The sequence below is a fragment of the Trifolium pratense genome, linkage group LG1, assembly GCF_020283565.1.
Source record: "Trifolium pratense cultivar HEN17-A07 linkage group LG1, ARS_RC_1.1, whole genome shotgun sequence".
NCBI classification, from domain to species: domain Eukaryota; kingdom Viridiplantae; phylum Streptophyta; class Magnoliopsida; order Fabales; family Fabaceae; genus Trifolium; species Trifolium pratense.
In genome coordinates, this window is record NC_060059.1 from 41145320 (window position 1) to 41167754 (window position 22435).

At 32.2% G+C, this 22435-nt stretch overlaps 3 protein-coding genes across 6 annotated transcripts; 2 read left to right on the plus strand and 1 right to left on the minus strand.

Annotated features, from left to right (window-relative positions):
• The first annotated feature begins 746 nt into the window (after nt 1-746).
• On the plus strand, nt 747-4963 carry LOC123898145 (probable inactive heme oxygenase 2, chloroplastic). Of its 4 annotated transcripts, none has more exons than XR_006805266.1 (5): nt 747-1255; nt 2188-2411; nt 3911-4018; nt 4119-4267; nt 4454-4963. XR_006805266.1 is itself a non-coding variant. In XM_045949049.1 (4 exons), exons 1-4 carry the CDS (start codon nt 838-840, stop codon nt 4209-4211), a joined length of 843 nt encoding a protein of 280 aa, XP_045805005.1. In that variant the 5' UTR covers nt 747-837; the 3' UTR covers nt 4212-4745. The 4 variants fall into 4 exon arrangements, 1 of the variants encoding a protein (XP_045805005.1); XR_006805267.1 differs by having other exon boundaries at nt 4540-4963; XR_006805268.1 differs by having other exon boundaries at nt 4545-4963.
• Nucleotides 4964-5590: 627 nt separating this feature from the next.
• On the plus strand, nt 5591-8100 carry LOC123898135. Its single transcript, XM_045949028.1, has 6 exons — nt 5591-5878; nt 6006-6259; nt 6624-6882; nt 7233-7412; nt 7630-7782; nt 7936-8100. Exons 1-6 carry the CDS (start codon nt 5849-5851, stop codon nt 8098-8100), a joined length of 1041 nt encoding a protein of 346 aa, XP_045804984.1. The 5' UTR covers nt 5591-5848.
• Nucleotides 8101-8442: 342 nt separating this feature from the next.
• LOC123898125 lies at nt 8443-18183 on the minus strand. The gene is made up of 16 exons (XM_045949017.1): nt 17910-18183; nt 16470-16870; nt 16138-16363; nt 15812-16060; nt 15577-15692; nt 14910-15008; nt 14718-14805; nt 14085-14314; nt 12816-12988; nt 12484-12683; nt 11172-11504; nt 10937-11038; nt 10504-10801; nt 9715-9863; nt 9354-9638; nt 8443-8983 (listed from the first exon to the last, which is right to left on the minus strand). Exons 2-16 carry the CDS (start codon nt 16766-16768, stop codon nt 8765-8767), a joined length of 3066 nt encoding a protein of 1021 aa, XP_045804973.1. The 5' UTR covers nt 16769-16870; nt 17910-18183; the 3' UTR covers nt 8443-8764.
• Between the last annotated feature and the right edge of the window lie 4252 nt (nt 18184-22435).

Below are 22435 nucleotides of genomic sequence, written 5' to 3' on the forward strand. Positions count from 1 at the left end.
TCAAACGAGCGATTTTAGTCCCCCACGTTTGCCCGCTTTTGCATTTCTTGGCCCATTTGACTATTTTGACAAAAAAATTGATGACATGAAATTTTGGTGACACATGTCTTAAATTTATTGGGCAACCTACAAAAAAATATTAAAAAAAATAAAAAATTCAAGGAAGGTCACCTGATATTTTTTTGTTAAAATATTAATCTAAAATTAAAAAACAATAATATTTTTTTCGCTAAATATATTTTTTTTAGGTTGTCTAATAAGATTAAGACATGTGTCACCAAAATTTCATGTCATAAATTTTTTTGGTCAAAATAGTCAAAGGATCAAGAAATGCAAAAGGAGGCAAACGTGGGGACTAAAATCGCTCGTTTGAATCTAGGGACTAAAATCGCACAATTAGAAAACGTACTACCAATACTACAATTTAGCCAAAATGAAAATAAACTTAGCTTGTGTTTGGTTCTGCGGCGGAGAGAATTGATTTTGGCAGAATTGATTCTGTAAAATTGATTCTGGCCAAAATTGATTTTAAGCTGAAGTGGTTTATGTTTGGATATATTCATGAAAAAGTGAGTTGAACAAAAAATTTGAGTGTAAAAATCAATTCTAGAATCAGAAGCTACGATTTCTAGCTTCAAGTAGAATCAATTCTACTTTTGAGAAACCAAACAAGTCGAAATCAATTCTACACGTTCAGAATCAATTCTGGATGCTCCAGAATTGAAACCAATCATACACTAAATTTGGAGGTTAAGCGCGGAAAATATCCCACAAGAAGAAGAGTACACTAGACAGAATCTGCAAGCAGAAAGAGTAGAATAGTATCGTAAAGTTGCAATGCTGTTAACGGCGAAACCCACACAACTACAACTATGGTTACCGTTTAAACCTTCAACACTTCCTAATCCAACTAACTTCAACATCACAAGAAGGAGAATCGTTCTCAACAACAATAACGATAACAACAACGATAACAACTCCTCTTCTTCTTATCAACAATCGGTACTTAAAAAGAAAAACCGATATCGGAAACTTTACCCCGGAGAATCCACCGGAATCACTGAAGAGATGAGATTCGTTGCTATGCGACTCCGCAACGACAAAATCACCACCAATTACGTAGTAGAAGACGGCCAAGAACAACTTCCTGACACGTGGCAGCCTTCTATGGTAGGCTTTATCCGATTCTTGGTTGATAATCAACTCGTTTTCACCACACTCGAACGTCTCATTGATGATTCCGATAACGTTTCATGTAAGTTCACTAATTCGTTACTCTTCTTCTAATTCAATAATTAATTTCAACTTAATAATTGCATTTTCTGGTTTCAATTTGTTTGAATTTGAATTTGAATTGACTTATTTAAGCTTATTTACTACTAACATAAGCACTTTTGAGAGTTCAGAAGTGCTTATGGAAACAACTTATGACATGCTCACAATGTGTTTTTAGCTTATTTCTATAAAATTTCTGGTATAGCTTATGAAAGTAGGTGCAACTTATACCTTAGGTCGAAACATTTTGACTTTATTTTATTTTTTGTTACAGAAATAGCTTATACATAATTGCATTTTCTGGTATGGCTTTTGTTAACTGTCACTGGAAGTATGAACAAGGACTTGTTTGAATTGTCTTATTTGAGGTTATTTATTGACATAAGCACTTTTGAGAGTTTGAGAGAGCTTATGGAAACAACTTATGACATGTTCATAAGGTGTTTTTAACTTATTTTCTTAAGCTCTCTAGGATAGCTTATGAAAGTAGCTTATACCTTAAATGGAAACAATTTGACTTTATTTTATTTTTATAGAAATAGATTATACATTAGCACTTTTATGATTAAGAAAAATACTTGCATATATATATGATTAGTGCTTATGGTCATGTCATGGCTTTACATTGCGAGCTTCAACTGCAATTGCGGCCTCGATATAACAAATTTTTGAGGTCTCTGCAATGGTGTCACAACTGCAATTTTGACTGCATTGGCCAAACTTTACTGCAATATTAAGGTTCAACGTAACTGCAACGACAATTTAAAACCATGATTGTTCTATAAATACTTAATTAAGTTGTTTATTCAGAGTCTAAAACATTTGTGAAGTTTATTTCTTGTTTGATTAGATTTGATTTGGTTTCATTTTGTTAGTTATGATGATGGGTTTCTTTGTTTGTTTAAATTGCAGTTGCGTACTTGAGGAAAACTGGATTGGAAAGATCTGAAGGGATTTTGAAGGATATAGAATGGTTGAAGCAAGAAGGTGTTGAGATCCCCAATCCAAGTACTCGTGGGATTGCATATGCGAAATATTTGGAGGAGCTTGCCGAAAAAAGTCCGCCTTTGTTTCTCTCCCATTTCTACAATATCCATTTTTCTCATATATCTGCTAGCCAGGTTATTGTAAAGCAGGTACTCACTTTTCTCCTCTCTTAAATGGAAGGGAATCCAATCTAGTTAGGGGAAGCTTTTATGGTTCTTTACTCACAAAAAGTTCCTTATTAGATTAGACATGTTTATGGTGAATTAAACATTCGAAAAATTGAAACATAGATGCTAATTTCAACTTATACGAGAATTTATTGTTTGACCAACAAGGTGTGGTCGAGTAGCTACTGACTTGGGTCCTTTAACCATATGTCTAGAGTTTGAATCCTGATGATGAGAATAGAGCTGCATCTATTAGGAGAGGAGTCATCTCGTAATTGGTATTCTATACCCTCGAGGATTTGTCCTACGAACCGACTGTGAGGATACCCAGGGTCCATTCCTAGAAAACCAGACTTTATTGTTTTAAACTCTTGTAGTCCTTTACTCACAAAAAACTTCTTACTATTAGCCTATGAGACAGCGTTGACAAAATTGGGATGTAAAAACTAATTTCTACTTGTACGAATTGTTTAAAAAACCATAGTTATTACAAGATTCTTTTAAGTGTTGAATGGGTCTAACCCAATAGATGGATGTGTTTTACTGGGCTTAGGGCAGGAGAAGCCCAGAGTGTGGAGAGTCTATGAGAGGAAGAAAACGAAAGGGAATGAGGGAGAGGGAGAGAAGTTAAGTGCCATCTGTCCACCAGGCAGTTGGGATATTCCAGTAAGAGGAGTTGAGTAGTGCTCACTCATGTCATTATCGTTCAGTTAGGAACCAAATAGTGGTAGGCAGACAGAGAGAATGTTCTCTTCCCTCTGAGGCGCTTTGGTCTGGACTTTGTATGAGAGTTTACTCTCTGATTTCAATTTATCAATACGATTTCTATTCTCTTCTTTATTGCTGTTAACTCTGCTCTATCATGCTTCTTGAGAAACTTATCCAACTTTCTCTATCAATTAGAAGCGAAACCAGTGTCACTTAAAAGATAATTTCTTTTTCCTTTTTGTTTTGTTGCTAAGCAATCAATTTTTTACTCAGAAGAACTGGTAACTAGCAATGTAAAGGAGGCAGATGATTTATATCAGTTTAAGAGCTTAGTGAGTCAATGAATTAATGATGGATGGATTAAATTAGTTGATAATTTGATTTGATTGTATTTTTGGATAATAAGTTAGAAGAGTATTTGATTAGCTAAAATAGTTGGAGTTCTATTTGCACTAGCTTGGAAAAAGAGAATCCGATTTCAACTGATGAATTGCATGATGTAACAACCCAGATTTGGGTTGTTACACATGATACCATAGATTTTTGAATTTGACAGAAAGATAATAGACGAAAGCAGTATGTAGGTGTTTGTGCACACAAATGTGTATATATTATGTTTGTGTGTGTGTGTGCGTAGATGGGAAATCCGGTAGTCAACTCTGAATCAGACCTGACGATTCCTTACTTTAACTCTCTAAGGTCTTAATTATGTACATATTTTGAAACCATCAAGACTTTTTTTAAGCATATCATTCTGTTGCTGTTGCTAGTAGGTTTCTGAAAAGCTCCTGAAAGGTAAGGAGCTGGAGATCTGCAAATGGGAAGGAGATGTACAGGAAATGCTGAAAGATGTACGCGAGAAGCTTAATGTGCTTTCAGAGGTAGATATCTTACTAGGAATTCTTTAATTGTGGCTTTACTAATATAATGTTTAGATGTTGCATTACACTTACTTTTTATGTGTGATTGTATTTTGTGCAGCATTGGTCTCGGGAGGAAAAAAATAAATGTTTAAGAGAAACAAAAAAGTCATTTCAGTATATGGGACAGATTGTTCGTCTGATAATCTTATGAAGAGACTGGCTGGCTCTCTGTTTTCTTTTTTTGTTAATAGCACTGACTTTTTTATGGTAAGCCTTCTAAATGTTATGTTCTTCCTTCAACTTTTGAAATCACTGCTTTTAATTTATAGAGGATCTGGAAGGGTCAATCCCAAATGTTTTGGTGCATTCAGTTATAATGTATTATTTATTCCATTCGTAAGCGACATATATAATGTCCATTTCTTACATTTGATTGCATTTTTTTGGATCCAGCATTTCATTGCAACTTCAATTATAAATTGTGTGGTGGTTCAATTGGACTATTAATTCAGCCTAAGTGGTCGACTGTTACTATGTAGGATAGTGGGCAGTTCGAGGGCGTTAACTGTAGCTTGGCAGCCTTTTTTGTTGCAGCAAATATTACTGTCGTCACGCCTCGCATTTATGGTGATTTTAATGTTTTTTCCAAAGCTATCTGTTATGGATTTGCCAATCCTCATTGATATGGACTTTAAGTCTTTAACTGTATAGCCAGCCAGTGGATAAGATAAGACAATTTTTTCCAATAGAGATGTTTCAGCATTACTTAAGATTTTTAATTTCTCGTCCACACTATTTCTGATACACGATTGGTTAGGTGCATAAGCATTAAGCACTCACTCATCAGCTTGTGTTTTTTATTATTAAATCCAGTTGATATCTTCTCTTGACTCATAACAGGGTGACTTTTTCCACTGTTTTTCTGTTTCCTATCATGGAGTCGAATGGAATCTATTAAGTTTACTTTTCAGCTGTTTTCTTCTCCATGGAATATTAAATTATCAAGTTATTGTGACACCTACTGACATATATAAACAGAAATGTTATTAGGATGGATCGGATAAATTTGTATAGTAGTGTATGATCAAAATAATCCACAGTAAAAATTCTATATAATTCATCTGCTACACATAAAATTCAATATATAAGACATTTTTTTTTTCCAAATATTTGTCCCATTTTATAAAACTCTTTTCAAAGTTCAAGGTGCATTAGTTAAATTTTCATAAAAATATCCCTAATTAAATGAAGAGAAATAAAAAATAAACTCTAATTCAGTTATAAAACTGTTTTCAAAGTTTAAGGTGCATTAGTTAAATTTTCATCTAAAAAAAGTTAGTTATTCATTGGATTTTTAAAAAAATATTAGATGGATTGAATTCATATTAGATGGGAACAATTTTTTGTCAAAATTTACTTACTGAAACTAGAAAGTTAATACAAAAAAAAAAGATAGAATGGATCCAATTCCGTTCCGGTAAGTATAGCTCAATTGGTAGAAATATTGTAATATGCAGGGCTTGAGTTCAGTCACAAGATTCTCCACTTATAATTCTAACTACCAAACTACTTTTAAAAACTTGCGTAAAAAAACTACTTTAAAAAAAAAAAAAATGAATCTAATTCCATTAACAACTATATTATAAGCTGAAAAATAATAAGCAACTTGATTACACAGCAGCACGACCAGGTTGCTTGATCAACGTTATGTTTCACGTGGAAACCTCGAAAACTCTGAATTCAGTCAACCTCATCAACAAACATGGCAATGACAAAACACAACATTAGAGGTATAACAAATTAAAGGGCACTCTTTGTCTTTTGTCTTTATTTCTGTTGCCACCAAACATGATTGAAGAACCATTTGTCCTCAACAAGGTAATAAGAACACACTATTGTTATGTTTTTCTGTTTTGTCTTAATGTCTTTATACTGATTTGTTGGTTAGTTAAAACAAGTTCATAAATCATAATGACATGGTAATTAACCATTCCAATATTTTCAGGACTATGATGTGGACATCAAATCTATTAAGAAGAAATCTTCATTGACATTGAAGTTGGCAGTTTTAATGTTAGCTACTGTTTATACAATATACATTTGCTCAATTAATTTAGAGCAACCTATGGTTGATCTCATTCGCACAAGCACCAAGTTGTTGGAACTAAGATCATTCACAAACCATTCATGTCATCCTTCTCTTGTCGAAGAATTCGATCTCCCCTACTTGCATTATCCACACCCAAAAACTTTCAACAGGTAAACACACACATGCATGTTTGTCCGTCCGTTTACACATAAATGTTTATATAATTAGGTGAACATCTTTTCGCATCAAAGTCAATTCTATTTGACCCATTGTTCAGAGTCGTCTGACGCTTCTTTGAACAATGATATAAATCATAGTTCACCATCGATACGAGGAATTAAAACTTTCTACTAGACTTAACTACCATTGGTCTAGTTCGTGGAACATAAGTATTTTGTCACCTAGTTAATAGCATGTGTATGTTTGGAAGAATCATATATATTTGCCTTCAATCAATATTTGTCAACTAATAACATATGATTATCGAATTGATGTATAAACTAATAGTTGAATTGAATTTATGGAATTGGGCAGGGAGGAGTGTGGTTGCAATCCTGTGCGATATTTCTGCATCATATCAATGCAAAGATCTGGGAGTGGATGGTTTGAGACACTTTTGAATAGTCACATTAATATAAGTTCCAATGGAGAAATATTTTCTAAAGCCAAAAGAAGGGAAAATGTTTCATCAATTTTAAAGACAATGGATAAGGTGTACAATCTTGATTGGTTTACTAGTGCTTCCAAGAATCAATGCAATGCTGCTGTGGGATTCAAGTGGATGCTTAATCAGGTGCTTAATTAGCTTATGTTTGATAATACCGTGGATCACTGTAATTGTGGCATATCTACGGAAAAATTATACAAATTTTTTCCATTAAAAGCTGTTTTTAGATTTTACATTTTTAAAAATCTATAACAAATGGTTGAAAATTTTTAAAATAATTTTTGTTCAAATAATTATTTTTATACATAAAAATGACTTATTGGATAAAAAATTACATGGATTCAATTTAATCATGTAGTTCTCATTTTTTTGAATATTACATCATTTTTACCTAACCAAGTATTAAAAAAAAAGTGTTATTTGGTGTCTCATATAGCTCATATAGATGCTAAAAGAAGAAATAAATATTTTTATAGGGTTTGATGAAGCATCATAAGGAGATAGAGGAATATTTCCAAAGTAAAGGAGTTTTTGCAATATTCCTTTTAAGAAGGAATTTCTTACGTAGAGTAGTATCTGTGTTAGCAAATTCCTATGACAAATATGCCAAGCCACTCAATGGAACCCACAAATCTCATGTCCACTCCACAATAGAGGTATCCTCTTGTCCTTTATTCCTTTATCATTATGTGTATAATTTATCTTATTTTATATCTTTAAATAAATACGTTAGACTTATAACCAAAGTGCATCAAAAGAGGTAGATTTATACTAAATATTATAAATGACAAGGTAAACTTGTGGTAATTAATCTTGTGTTAATTTCAAAAGTGAAATTAAATTATTATTTTTAATTGGTACTATATATGGCAGGCTGAAGTTCTTGCTATTTACAAGCCACGGATCAATACCACATCACTAATGATAGAGCTAAAGCAAACAGAAGAGATAGCTGCAAAAGCAATTGAATACTTCAATAATACTCATCACATTGTTCTCTACTATGAAGATCTAAAAAATCCAACGGTAATTACTACTAAAATTATTTAATTTTAATCATACTCAAATAATTTGGCTAGCTTTTAATGTAGTATTTATGGATAAAAAATAAAACATAATTTATTTAAATTATTCACTATTTAAATATTCATACATATACATTTCAATTTTCATCATCAGAAACTGAAGGATGTTCAAGAATTTCTAAGATTGCCATATAGAGATTTGCAAAGCCATCAGTTTAAGATTCACACTGCACCATTGTCAAAGCAAATTGAAAATTGGGATGAAGTACAAGAAGCATTAAAAGGGACCCCTTATCAGAGTTTTCTCTACACAGACTAATCAAATTGTACAAAGACAATAGCTTGAACTATATGTATGATTCTATTTATTTATTTTACTTGAAGGATACATGGTAGCTATATATTTTTAAAATCTAAATAGTGTTGTAAAGCATTACTCCCTCCGGCCACAATTATAAGCAAAATTGCATTTTTTAGATTCATTGGATAATTGATATATTTGGACTATAATACAAACCAAATACATCAGCTATTTAATGAATCTGAAAAGTGCAGTTTTGCTTATATTTGTGGCTGAAGGGAGTATCTTTCAAGTATAGCTTCCATATATCTTTCAAGTGCATAAATTTTTCAAGTGAGGTGTTGGGAATGCAAAATAGAATGAAGTCCAACTTCTACCATGCAAAATTATACTACTAAGTGTTACAAGAGATTTTAACAATATTACAATCTACATGAATATATTTTTGCTAAACATTTGAAAAAAGAAGAGTGAAGGCTCATACTTACCTGTCCCTAAATCCTAGGTATGATTTTCTAGGCTCACCAGCACCTTCCTCAACGGCCTTACCCTAAGATTGGTCACCATCTCACTTTGCAAAAAAAGTAGAAAGTAGAAGAGATGTGGAAAGTGTTGATCTACTTTTCATTTCTTCAAATTGCTTCCTAAATAATATTACAAATAGGACAACCAAATCAATAAATCATTGATCTAGCCCGTTAGAATCAGTACCACATTCATTCTTATTCTTATCATCAGTTCGATCAATAACAAAATGATCAACAATTTTGACTGTATGTACTGGATCCTGGTTGGAAACGGACGCCCTCCATTTGCTCGGAAAGCTTCTCAAATGGCTCGAAATTTGTGGATTTTTCATCTCCCTATCCCAATCAGAATCAAGCTTCCAATCCTTAGGAACCTACAAATGGAAAAACATTGTTTAATAAACTTGAGTAAACTATCAACTTTTGTTGCACAGACAACAAAAATCAGATTAACGAACACATTAAGGCAAACGTTGTAAAGGAGATTAATGAACATGAGGGGGAAGGGGACAAATAAATCATTGAGCACACTCGGCAAAAAAAACAATGTGGAAGAAAAGTAATTGCGAAGGTTTAGAAAATGAGGAATCTAAAAAAAAAAAACAATCAAAGCAAAGCAAAGCAAAAAGCAATGACAATCGAAGTTATAGATATCTCTGTTACCTAATGATTCTAAACTGAACCAATTCTATACCTTGCTTTACATAAAATAAAACAGTACACCAACAAAAAATAGTTGCTTACCTTATCAACCGCGAGAGTAAAAACTTCAAGATTACCATCAGAATTGATGTGAAATCGTGTGAATGATTTGTAATTAGCTATTCTGAGAGATGAGAAGGCTTCGTCGAAGTGTAAATGAAGCCAGTTAATGCAAATATATAAGTAGCTCCCAAACACCAAGGAAACAACAGGAGTAGAGAAAACCCAAAAGTAAAGAAAGACAGAAGCATAATAGATTATGGCACCCCCTCTGGAAAGAGACTCTAATCCATTTTTGCAAATAGTGTTTCGAGAGACAGCCATGACCTGCGAAAATAATCTTCATGATACTATCCATTATAAAAAACAATCAGAACTGAAAAAGTCTAAAGAACTTTCATACCTCTGGCACATCAAAAGCAGACATTAAATACTTTATACAAGCTGGATAAAAACCAAATGTCCATTGTTCTATACGAGCTCTGAGGCCAGTTGGATCCGGAAAATGTTCACTTTCCACAGATTGATACCACTGATATAAAGTGTGATACCCTGGATCATAACCAAAAAAAAAAAAAACTTGTCATTATAATCAATATAGGTTACATCAACACAGCCCTAATTTACAAAGTATCAAACTCCTAACCACACGAATACTGAAGATTAGCAGTTCTTGTGCCATATGGAATTGACCAAAGCATCTTAAAGTTTACAAAGATTGGTAGGATGCATTTAAGTAACCTTATAGTTATAAGTTTGGGGCTGATGTGGTAATATTATTTGTAATAAAAAATGATAGGACGTTCTTTTTCAATACATTTGGAAATTTGGAATGAAACTGGCACATGGCACAGTGCCAAGTCAGCAAAAAAGTGCTATGTTAAAGGGATTGGAGTGATAAGGAGGTCAGGTGTTCAATTCCCACCCACGACAAAAACAGACAATATTAATTACTAACATTGGTTGTTTAAAAAAAACTATGATTAACGCTATTATTTATGGAAAATACGATTTTTTTTATTACTTTAGAACATCGGATGAGAATAACCGTTTTTTAATGGATGTGAAAGTAGTTATTTTTGCTTATGTATGAGACCAGAGGGATAATTTATCAACCAAGGCAGTGCATAAAAGTTACAAACACACACACACAGAGTTATACAACTCATTCAACAAGAACAAAAAAATGAACCTGAAGTCGCCAGCAAATCATGGCGGATGCATATTTCAATGCCTATTTCAAGAAGCAACATAAGAATCAGAGCTGCAGCGAGGTGGGCAGAAACATGAAGAATTCCAACCATTGCTCGTTTCTTCCGTGACAACTTGGGTGGAACAAAAGAATATGCTGAAATTAGTAATACTAACGCTCCCACAAATGACACACAAGAGTGCTGTAGGATATATATAAACCCATTCCACACAGTACCAAAGAAACTCTTTAATTGACCAGAAAATGCATCATCATTGAGAATGTGATTCAGCTCACACTACAAATTAAGCAAAAGAAGGCAGTTGTGTATTAGTGACGAAATATATCATTTTATAATTTAAGTATCCACTGACTAAATTAGCATTGAAAACATAATAAAACTCAATAATGCCAAAGAAATGGAGGAACTCACTTGCGGAAACATTGAAAATACTAGGAGAAAATATATGATGCCACCGATAAAATCAAATTGCCAGTTCTTCTTCCGAAACTTAAGGATATTTCCTAATGCAATCTGCATTAAATTAAAAAAAAAAATATATAGAAAAGAAAATGTTACACCCATAATATCAACATATATAGAAACCTAACATTTAGTGCTTACAATTTAAGGGAATATAGTAAGAAACTGTTAACATTCTACATACCCTGCTCGAATCTTCAAAGGAAGGATATGCAGCCTTGCATTCATAGGAAACTCCATCAAGTTTATCAAATTTACTGAAAACATGGGTCGGATGTAAAAATGCTCCACCACAACCATTTACAAGAAGATGGTGGACATGGACAGGGCCATCTGATTTTACATGTGAATGACGCATGTAATGATGCAAGTCCCCAGCCATTCGAAGCTTACACCTTCCTTTCAAATAATCACAAATCAGGTGTGAAATATTCTTCCCAGTAACATCGCTCCAATACCAGTCAGTAAGCCAATTAGGTTCGTGAGTTATAACGATCACAGAGTCGTCCTCTTGAATCTAAGTTGATAACAAGTCATGTAAGCAGGTATGTTCAACACTTATACAGGTCAAAAAATGAGGCATACAGCAAGTATAGAGACAAAAGGTGGGTCTATATTGAGAGTGGATTCTCTCCATTGCAATTTTCTCAATTTTTCTCAATTGTTATATATCTACCATTCAATTCAATCATCTCTCTTTTTCACTCTCATGTTTGAAGGTGGTTATGTAACAATTGAGAAAAATTTAGAAAATTCCAATGGAGAGAATCCACTCTCGTCTATATTGTGAATTCAGAAAGTAACCAACATTAAAAACAGTTTATCAAATATCTGGTACTTGTAGAACAGGACTGACATTCGAAAAGAAGTTCATAATCAAATTTTTATTTTTATTTTTTTTTAAAAAAAGGACAGCAAATGTCACTAGCCTAATGATAAAACAGATTCCATTAGCCCCTTTTGTGCAAGTTAAATCCTTGGAGTTTGCACAGCATGCATGAAGGATAGTTCAGTGATAAAAGTAGGGAACAGAGAGAGAGAGAGAGAGAGAGAGAGAGAGAATATGGAAACTGTTTCTGTGATTATGATTTCAGTATATTGAATTAGAATATTGAATGGAAACAAGCTAAAGTTATTTATACATATTCCAGTTACAGTAACTGTCGAACTGAAAGATAACAGAACACTCCATTAGCTAATAGGAATTACAAATTTACAACGTATCTTAAATTACTAGCTAATAGCTATGTTAGTTACTCCCTCCATCTCACAATTTAAGCCACTTTAGTAAATGACACACGAATTAAGAAACATAATTCAATTTTTCATTTCATATCAAACCAATGGCAACAACAAATAATTACTAGTAATAAAAAAGGCAAAGAATTATGTATAAAATGCATAAGTAAAATCACATTAGACACCAGACCTTAAGAAGTGAACATTAAATTATACATCATATAAATATAAAAGTGAAGAAACAGACATTATTTTACCTTTTCCATTATCAGTTCAGTAAAGAATTTGAATTGGTACACATCAATGTCACCATGAAGAGCAAGGTCAAGCCCAAAAACCCACCACCGTTTAGGGAGTTGCAAAGCAAAGTAACTTTTTCTCTGAGGCATTAGCCATCCACCTAACCAACTCCTATGACATATATACCTCATAAAAGTCTGAAGTCCATCAAACCAGTCTGTAAAGCAAACAATAATAACAATGACAATTAATGAAAAATAATGAAGCAACAATAATATACAAACAAGGAAAACTGTGAAAATTTAATGAACTCCTTGAAGGTGAGGCTCAAACCGAGCTAAAAACTAACCATGGTTTCCAGGAATAACGAAACACTGAGGTCCATCGTACTGTTTCAGTTTATCTCCAAAGGGCTTATTCACAGCTATCTGCTCAGCTTTATATGAAGGAGGAGGTTGGAGAGCATACTCAAAGGGAACAAACAGACGTCTTTCATATGTAAATGTTGATGGATTAGGATACCTGTAACAGTACAAACAGGCCCTTGAATACAAAAATAGCAACAGAACACTAAAAAAAATAAAAGAAAATGAGTTAATCTCCAAATGACACGACAAAAATCTTTTTGGTCGGTTATAAAAGTAATCTAGGTGAGTTCCATCACACTAACAAATTTCAAACAAGTCCCGCCAATCAAGTTTTACATAAAAGCTCCACCAGTTAGTTATCCAAGTCCCGTCCAAAGGAGTGAAGCAAATCAGTAGTCAATATCAAAGCAAGCTAAGATATAAAGTTAATATTAGCCATCCCCAAAGGTGTAGCCCGGTGGTATGGGTAGGGACTAGGGACCATGAAGGAATATTAAGAAGGAGGGCCGGGGTTTAATCTAAGTTGTTAACAAGTTCCCTCTCCTAACAAATTAGCCACTAACATTTGCTTATAAAAAAATATATATATTAGCCAAGCTACAGAGACTTTCAAAGAGAGGGTGGTAGTGGTGGTGGATTTGCAAAATCATGCTCCATAATCTATAAAAGCTTGATTTTTTTTTTATGCAATAAAAGCTTGAATTAAAATTCACAAACCAGGTCACTATATATATATTTTTTTTTGGTAAGGAAACCAGGTCACTATATGAAATTCAATATAAATATTTTTTCTACTATATAACTCATGTTCCAGAAACTACATGTTCGATACACACCACTTCTGAAATACTCCCAATTTCTTAAAATTAAAGTAGGAACTGAAAAATTGATAGACACTAAAATCTATAGAAAATGAAACTACCATGAAAATAATACTTTTTCCCTTAACATAAACACAATTATTGAAGCTAGAACAAGACAACAAGTTGCCTCTCTCTACCTCTAACCATTTGCACCCTCCAACTGATCTACTTTCTAATAGGGATTCTATATCCCTTCACAGATGTACAAAACTACAGAAAGCAGACACAGGATTTTATTATGCGTGATTTGATTTTAGATCTAGCAATTCAGAATCAAGAATCACATGCATTAAATGGAGTTAACTAATCACTAAAAAGAAGCTTTCAATTAACATATAATGATCGATCAAAAGACGTTCTGATAGCCACAATGAATAAGCAACATACGCAAGATCACCCCCGATAAGTAGCAAGTCACCGCGTGGTAAAGTAACCTCAGAATCATCTTTTAGTGTACGAATTGAAGGCCTTGCAAGTAGCCGTGCAACAGCATAAGATGAGTTCCCACCGTCACCAGTATCAGCCATAAAGTCAAACCAAAAATCATCCTTCTCGCTAAAATGATCATATAGAAGGTCGCGTTGCTGCGTTCCATCTTCAGCCCTACTCATTGCTGCCTGCCAATGAAAATAAGACTCAATATACCATCACATACAAGTACATGGCCTTCTTGCAATAAAACAATGGGTTAAAACAAAGCAAGCTTCTTCATATAAGAAAATACTTTTTCCTGTATGATTCTTATGCTTTCATATCCACATTTCAGGCTTGCAACTTGTATTATTCTTATAGAAGAAAATACCAGATACGAGATCAATAACGGCAATTTCAACATTATATGACACCACATTTGGAGTAACTAAAATCACTTGAAGGTATGCAAAGTGCAAACACTTGTTGTCACACTGTTTGCAGCGTAATACTATATAGAATGTAATATTGTATGCTAAGCACTTCAAGCTTAAATGGCATATTGATAGAATATTATGAACAATAGGCAAGGAAATATAAAAACACTACCTGCATCATTCGCATGTCAAAACGGCCAACGAACACGGTCACTGATACAAGGAGATCAAAAACTGTTTTGAATAAATCAGCAGATGTTCTGCATCATTTAGCAAGTGTATCCACACAATCAAGATCACCTCCACCACCCCCTTAAAATATGACAATAAAAGTAACATGGAAAAAAACATTTTATATACATACCCAGAATACCAAGGAACCATGTCCAAAAATTCAGGTTTCATCTGCTTCTTCTTTAACTTCTCAGATTCTTTAACAGATAGTGGGTGAGTGAGAGCCCAACTGTTGATTTTTAAGCCATAAAAACCAAAGATATTTGAATAATGAGAAAACAAATATTGATACAATGTAATATCTCCCATAATAATTATTGCTCTTAGTGTACTGTTGTGCGGAGGCTCATATCATGGCACTGTTGTGCATTGCCTTTTGCAGGTAACTATGGTCTAGAAAAACACTATTGCAAAAATAAAACAACTATAACTAATAGATGCATTACAAAAAGACTATTCTATAGAAACAAATTAAACTAATTTTATTCTGAAAAACTCATTGGGGTGGCTTGAAAAAAATAAAAAAGAACACTAATTCGTATTAAAAGATTCACAAGAAATCCAGGCGGTAAATTTCAGATATGTTCAATAGCAGTCTGCCAAACCAAGAACTAAAACTGACATCTCTTACAGTTTGTTAAAAGATATTGTTTTCACGTGACTAACTTCTAGAAGAAAAAAACAATATATCACAAGGATTTTACAATACAATTCCAAGACTTTGGACCACGTAAAACAAATAATCATACTAACATGCAGAAATATAACAATGTTTAGCACATAAAAAAATTACTCACCCTGTTGACCTTTCAACCACATAATTTGCTATGTAAAGCCCAATAAATGTAGCCCAAAGTGAGTAGATGGGGGAAATCTCATCTGATGAACCAGGACATGAACCATTGCAGGCTATCTAAAACATAAAAATATTTCTTGCATCACAATATGTAAAGGACCACCACCGATAACAGATACTATGATTTAATACACAAGAAGGTATAAATTATATGATTATATTAATTAATTAGTCACCTCTCCATAAATAACCCACTTTGACAAAAGTGGATAATCACTTGCAGATCCAACTGGAGCAAACCACGATGAGCAAACCTGGTCCTTCAACTCATTCATCCGAAGAAACTTTGCAAGCCATGTGTTTCTCTCTTCTTTCTTCCAAAAAGAAGAAAACCAGTTTGAATTTTTTCGCTCAAGCGGTCTTTCTCTTAACATGGCACGGTTTCCACAATGACTATAAAATACACAGCATGCCACACTAAGTACCTATTATTTATTTAAAAGAAAGGCATCAGAATGATGTTGAGTCCTCTAAGGAACAAAAAAGCATGTTCCTAACTTACGGCGCAGTTTTGAAGAATAGTCAAGATCTCTGGTCTCTTTCCAGCTACACGTGAAACAAAGCCAATATACCAGAGGCCATAAAAAATAATGTGGAAAACAAGAAGAAACACAATGGATGAGATATATATCGTCAAAAACAAAGATAGATTCATTCTCATATCCACCCCCATTGACTGAAAACTAGGAAGATGGTACACTGCTGCCACTAAAATCCAGGCTATGTACCTGCAAAGTGGACGCCAAATCATTTCCGATCCAGTAGATTATTTTTCATAAACATACATAATAACACATGTACATACACAGTGATACATTTGTTAAATAAACTTACCATCGACTGAAATTTGAATAACTCGGCTTGATAGTCTTAACCAAAAATGGTGATGAAAAGAAATAGAAGAACCCAAACAAGAAGACATACATAGACCACCATTTAATATTGTTATCTAATTTTTCTACAAGAGTATGCATATTGTCGGATGAGATGAAAAAAAGGCAACCCACGGCAACAGCAATTATAGCATGGCGGGAATGTTCATGAGGGTAAGGATAAGTGTGGGTCAGAATAGTTCTGACCCTCTCCATTTTCAGTGTATCAAGAAGACCCGCAGAGTGCTTATCAGATACCATTTCCAATCTTTTAAAAATGACCAATACAATGAACCTAAATTCTTGCAGTAAAGCTTATTTTAGCAGTTCCAGAAAACCATAGAGAACGGCGACAGAAGAATCCTGCACAAGATGAAAATAATAATAGTCTCAGTCTCAGTATTAGTGGCAACAGGGCGTCTCAGAACAATAATCTAACTTTAATTTTCTTTCTGGGAAAAAAAAGATAAACCAAGTTGAAATTCGATGTTTGATTAAGTACTATATGCATGGCATAAAAACTCTATGTAAAGAAGAAAAAACAAGAATCGTCACAATAACTATCTACAAAACGCTAACACAGACACCATACACCATACAGACACTGTCACGTCGACATGGGCAAAAAATTAAGAAAATGAATTAATTGAATGTAATCACACACGTTTTGGACACCTGACACGGCATCAATCAGAAGTGTCGGTGTTACATGAGGTAACTAACTATTTAAGGCTATGTAAGTAAATCCTGTCAGTTCAACCGAAAACCTTTATCAATTAAACTAAAATACAACCGCAGGTGGTCCTTTTCCTATTCTATATATATACATCAAATTCTCCTCCAAGATTATGACAAATTCTTTGTCAATAATTAAAATTTTTTTCTTCCTAATAAATGAATTCCACTCTATAGTTCCATATCTAAACATTCTGACAACAAGTTTATAGTCGTGATTAAAAAATGTCAACATCAGAGTGCAACAGAACAACGGGGAAACGATCATGATTAAAATAACAGAGTATCACAAGTTGTTAAGAACAATAACTAAATTTAAGAAAACAACAAACTTAGGTCCTATAAAAATAAAAAATACTTAACAGAAATTCAAATAATCAAACAATAAATAAGAATTATTACAATAAAATTAGAGGTAAGAAAACAAAACCCTAATTCCTCTTGTATAATAATTATAAATCTTAATTTTGTTTATTACCTTATTAGAAAATGTTGTAACAAGAATTGGGAAGGAAAATGTTTGAAAGTAAAAAGAAGCAAAAGCTTATTGACGAAATATATGTATACGTAAGAAGGAGATAGAAGAAGAAAACGAAGCATAAAGGAACATGTTCGAATGCAATCGTAAGAGAGAGAGAGAGAGAGAGAGAGAGAGAGAGAGAGAAACCTTGATTGATTGAAATTTGAAATTTGAATGAATGAATTGTTGTTGTTATTGAAACCTGTGAAAAAGCGTGCGATGTAAGAATTAAGAAGTTGGTTGGTTATGTTGTTAAGAAGAGGGAGAAGAGAAGAGGGTATCGACGTTGGGAATCTGAGAATGTCTGTGAGGAACAAAACAATACAACAATGGCATATTCTTTTCTCTTTTTAGTTTCTTAACTTCATTCATTCGCTTTCGCCCAAACCCCACAACACCCCCAATACACAAATCAAAAGCCAACCACCCTAATTTTATTTTATTTTAAATAGTAAATTTGGATTTTATTTATTTATATATATATATATATATATATATATATATATATATATCTGTGTAATAAAAAATTTAAATCTGGATATTTGGAAGTTTTTTATGGAAAGATTGGATATTAATTAATATTATAAAAATTGGATGGTAAATTGTATCAGCCATAAATATTTTTTTTTTATAAGCCATAAAATCTCTTACCCTAAATTTTCTTTATACAATTTTATAAAAAAAAAAAAAAATCTATATACAAAATAAGAAAATTTATTTATACTTAAATACCATACAATTTCCTTTTTTTTTACGCAAATACCATACAATTTCTAATTGATCAGAAAATGAGTTTGATTCATGGGTAAAAACAATTTAAAAAGGCCGAATTATTCGGATTAAGTAGACTCGGATTTCATTCAATATAATTTTTGAAATATTGTACTTATCTTTCGACCAAATTTTAGATTATTATGGTCATTTTTTCTCTGATATCAAATAATTAATATAACATGTAAGAAAATTACAATAGAAATATAAGTAGACATAGTAAAAGAATGTTACACAAACAACCAATAATATTTTATCATGTATGGTTATTTTGAAACTACTTATATGACATGAAAGAGTGACGATTTCTAATTAGATATTCGTGTAAACTTTCATTACACCGACTGCTTACCATCTTTAAACTTTAGAAATATATAAACTTTTATTTCTTCTGCCTTATATAATAAGTGTCATCATCAATATTTATAACAAAAATTGAAATAATTGTCATCCATCTATCTTTTTAAAAGATTTTTGTTGTAAACAATAACTTCTTTTATCCTATAAAATAAACTTCTTTTAAAGGATCTTTTGAAAAGTTAATCATATTAATTTAATAATAAATTTCTTTAATGTATTTCTTTTTATGAAATAATTTATTGCATTTTACATCCACACGTTACTCCTCTATGAATTAATGTTTTTCTTTCTGTATTTAGCAAAACGTTGTAAAGAAAGAGCACAAGGATTAGATTGTCCAAAAATCTAATTCAGAGTTCTTATCCAAAAATAATAAATACTCTAAATTCTAATTCAGTTTCGGCGGCTTCCTTCCGCGTCTTTTCTTTCCGTCCAACTTGCGTTGTTTCAATCACCGTCCTCAACTTCCACAACAAATCGGTTAGCATTTATTTCATTGGGCTTTATAGGCCCAATTATGCAATTGTGGAATCACAACCAAGTCCAGCATTTTAGCTGAGGACATAACTTCTTTTCTCACCTCACATTTCTAAAAAAAAAATCACACATGTGTGGAAGTATATATATCTTTTTAAAAAAAAAATCACACATTTCTAACTTTTACTAAACATGTTTCTGGATAGTATAAAAATGATATAATTAAGATGTATTCTTTTATATGTTTCAATCCGTATAGTTTTTAACTTAAAGAGTCATACTAACTAATGTGTTCCTAGAGCACACGTTAAGATATATAAACATAGAAATTTTATATCAAATAATATGAATTGTTTAATTTTTTTAAAAAAAAAACACAAATTTTAAGAAAATGTTTGCATGTTAATTAACATTTTCCTAACTTAAAATACACCAATTTTTTTTTTTACATATAACAAACTTTTGAGAAAATACGAATAACATGTAAGAAGATACACTTTGTAGGGAATTAAGAAATCAACCGGGGAGAAGAGCCCGAGAAAATATACGCACATGAGGAAAAAGGGCAGTAAATAAATATGTTGATTTGTTTGATGTTTTTTACACAAAAATAATCTTCATTCAAATGACAAAATAAAAATAATACAATTAAATGACCAAGTATATATTATCCATAAGATTTGACTCAATTGATGATGTTAGTATTATTATTATGTTGAACATCTTCACTTGAGTATAACTTAAAACCATACGGCTCTCTGTTTGTGAGTTTTAAGTGATGTTATCACATCTAAAAAAAAGGACCAAATGTGGGGACATTTTCTATCCATTTTGCCAATGTGGAATTGCCAAACCAAAATCTTAATCAACAAAATCCAACAAATTTCTTCCATGTATGGGTGATGGTAAAAAATATGTAAATTCACAATCATTAAATTTCTCTATCTTTGAAATAAAATATTTGTCGGTGTTTCACTCATGTCTATTGCAGTTGATCTCTAACATGGTCAATTCAACCACATGTTAACAAGTTATTTGTGACGATGTGAGGAAGATGTTGGATTTAATGGTATACAAACTTTTTACTCAAGATACGGTACCAGCAAAACAAGTCTGTCTTTCTCATGCATCTCATGCATTTATTGCTTTTTTGGATAAAAAATATATTTTATTTCTAACTTTTATGGTGAATAATTTTTTTAACTATATTTTACAATTTAATTTTGTGAATAATAAACATAAATATACACTATGAATATTCAATAAATAGACGTAACTCAAACTCCGATGATGAACTCAGTTTCATAATAGTAATGGCGGATCAGTGGATGATGACTCTTTGAACCTTCAAATGGTGGAGTTTCACTGAAATTCACGTCTTCGTCCCCATTAGTGAGAGTGTGCCTACAAACAGTTTGGCACTTAATTAAGTTAGTAAGATCTTATGTCGATCTATAGTTTGAGAGGTTGACTTCAAATCTATATATGCAAAATGTCTTTTAGCTAGATCTCACATAATATAAGTTATTTCATAGAAAAGCTTTTACAATTGAATGAAATATGTGATTGCGATTTGCGGTGATAACATGACGCCATCTCCTGGTGCTTCATTGGTTACCGGTAGTCCTACGTGTGAAACTTGTGGCAATGCTATAATTGAGGCGTCCTCTAGCGGTAATATCCAACTTCACAAGGAAATTATGATCAATTCTATTGTTTCGACCTTTAACCACTAGTCATGCATTGTTGCCCAGAGCGTGGTAACAAGTCATCTGCAACTATTCCTACCAAATGGTCCTTAGTAAGCAATCAATTCATTATGGGGATGCAACTAACACACAGTTGCCTATGAATTTGTCTTTGAAAACTAAAGGAGACCTAACTGGTTCTGAATATTTCAAAGAAAATATAACTGATGATTTTTGTGTATAATGATTGTTCATATAAACTCCAATGATACGTTAATAGCTATATATATATATGCATGGCGATTTTGTTGCATCTGCGGCTGCTAATTTGGCCCTTCTTTCTTTATAGAATTCTAGATCAGAGGATACAACCTCAAGTCAAACACGTGACCATCTAATCTAGAATCCTCTAAAGAAAAAACGGTCAAATTAGCATCGACAAATGCAACAAAATCACCATAATATAGTTATTAATGTATGACTGAGGTTTATAGGAACAACATGTATACACAAAATCATTTGTTCTATTTCTTTTGGACTTTCAAGAACTAGTTAGGTCACCTTTAGTTTGAAAATATAAATGCATAGGCATCCCTGTATCAGTTGTAGGCCCATAATTAATAAATTGATTGCTTACCAAGTACCCCTTAACAGTAATAGATGTAGATGTTTTGTTACCATGCTTTAGGCAATACATGGCAGACTGATGGTTAATAGACTAAACAACTGAATTCTTCACAGTTCCTTATTAATTATGATATTCCTATTAGGGGACTCATTGGTTATAGCATTTGCCACCGGTTTCACAAGTTAGACTCCTGGTAACCGATGAATTACCAAGAGATAGAGTCATATTATCCTACAGATTCCATTCACATATCCCAACTAGTTGTATAAATTGTTCTATAAAATAACTTATATTGTGGGATATAAAGAGTAATTTTTTATTTTTTTTTTTAAATTAAAGAGTAAAAAGTATAATTAGTAATAGAAATTATAGTAAAACATAAAATGAAATTATAGCAATATATTAAATTTTTTTGACTAATTAGTAATAAATTTATAATTTTTTTCAACTAACATATTATTGAAATTATTATATGGAAGTTATACAATACTAATACCGATTTCCTTAAAAATAAATAGTACAAATTTTAAACTTTAATTATTAGTCAATAATATAAATATAGGAAAATGATAAATGATATTAATTAATATATAATTTTTTTGAACTAAATTAGTATTATATTATTTTATTTTGACTGAATAGTTTTCTTTTTATCGATTTGTAGTATTTTGATAAAAATATGTAAAGCATTAAAATTATATCTTTTTTTATTATTTAGAATTTCTTCTAAATTAATAGCAAATTGCTAT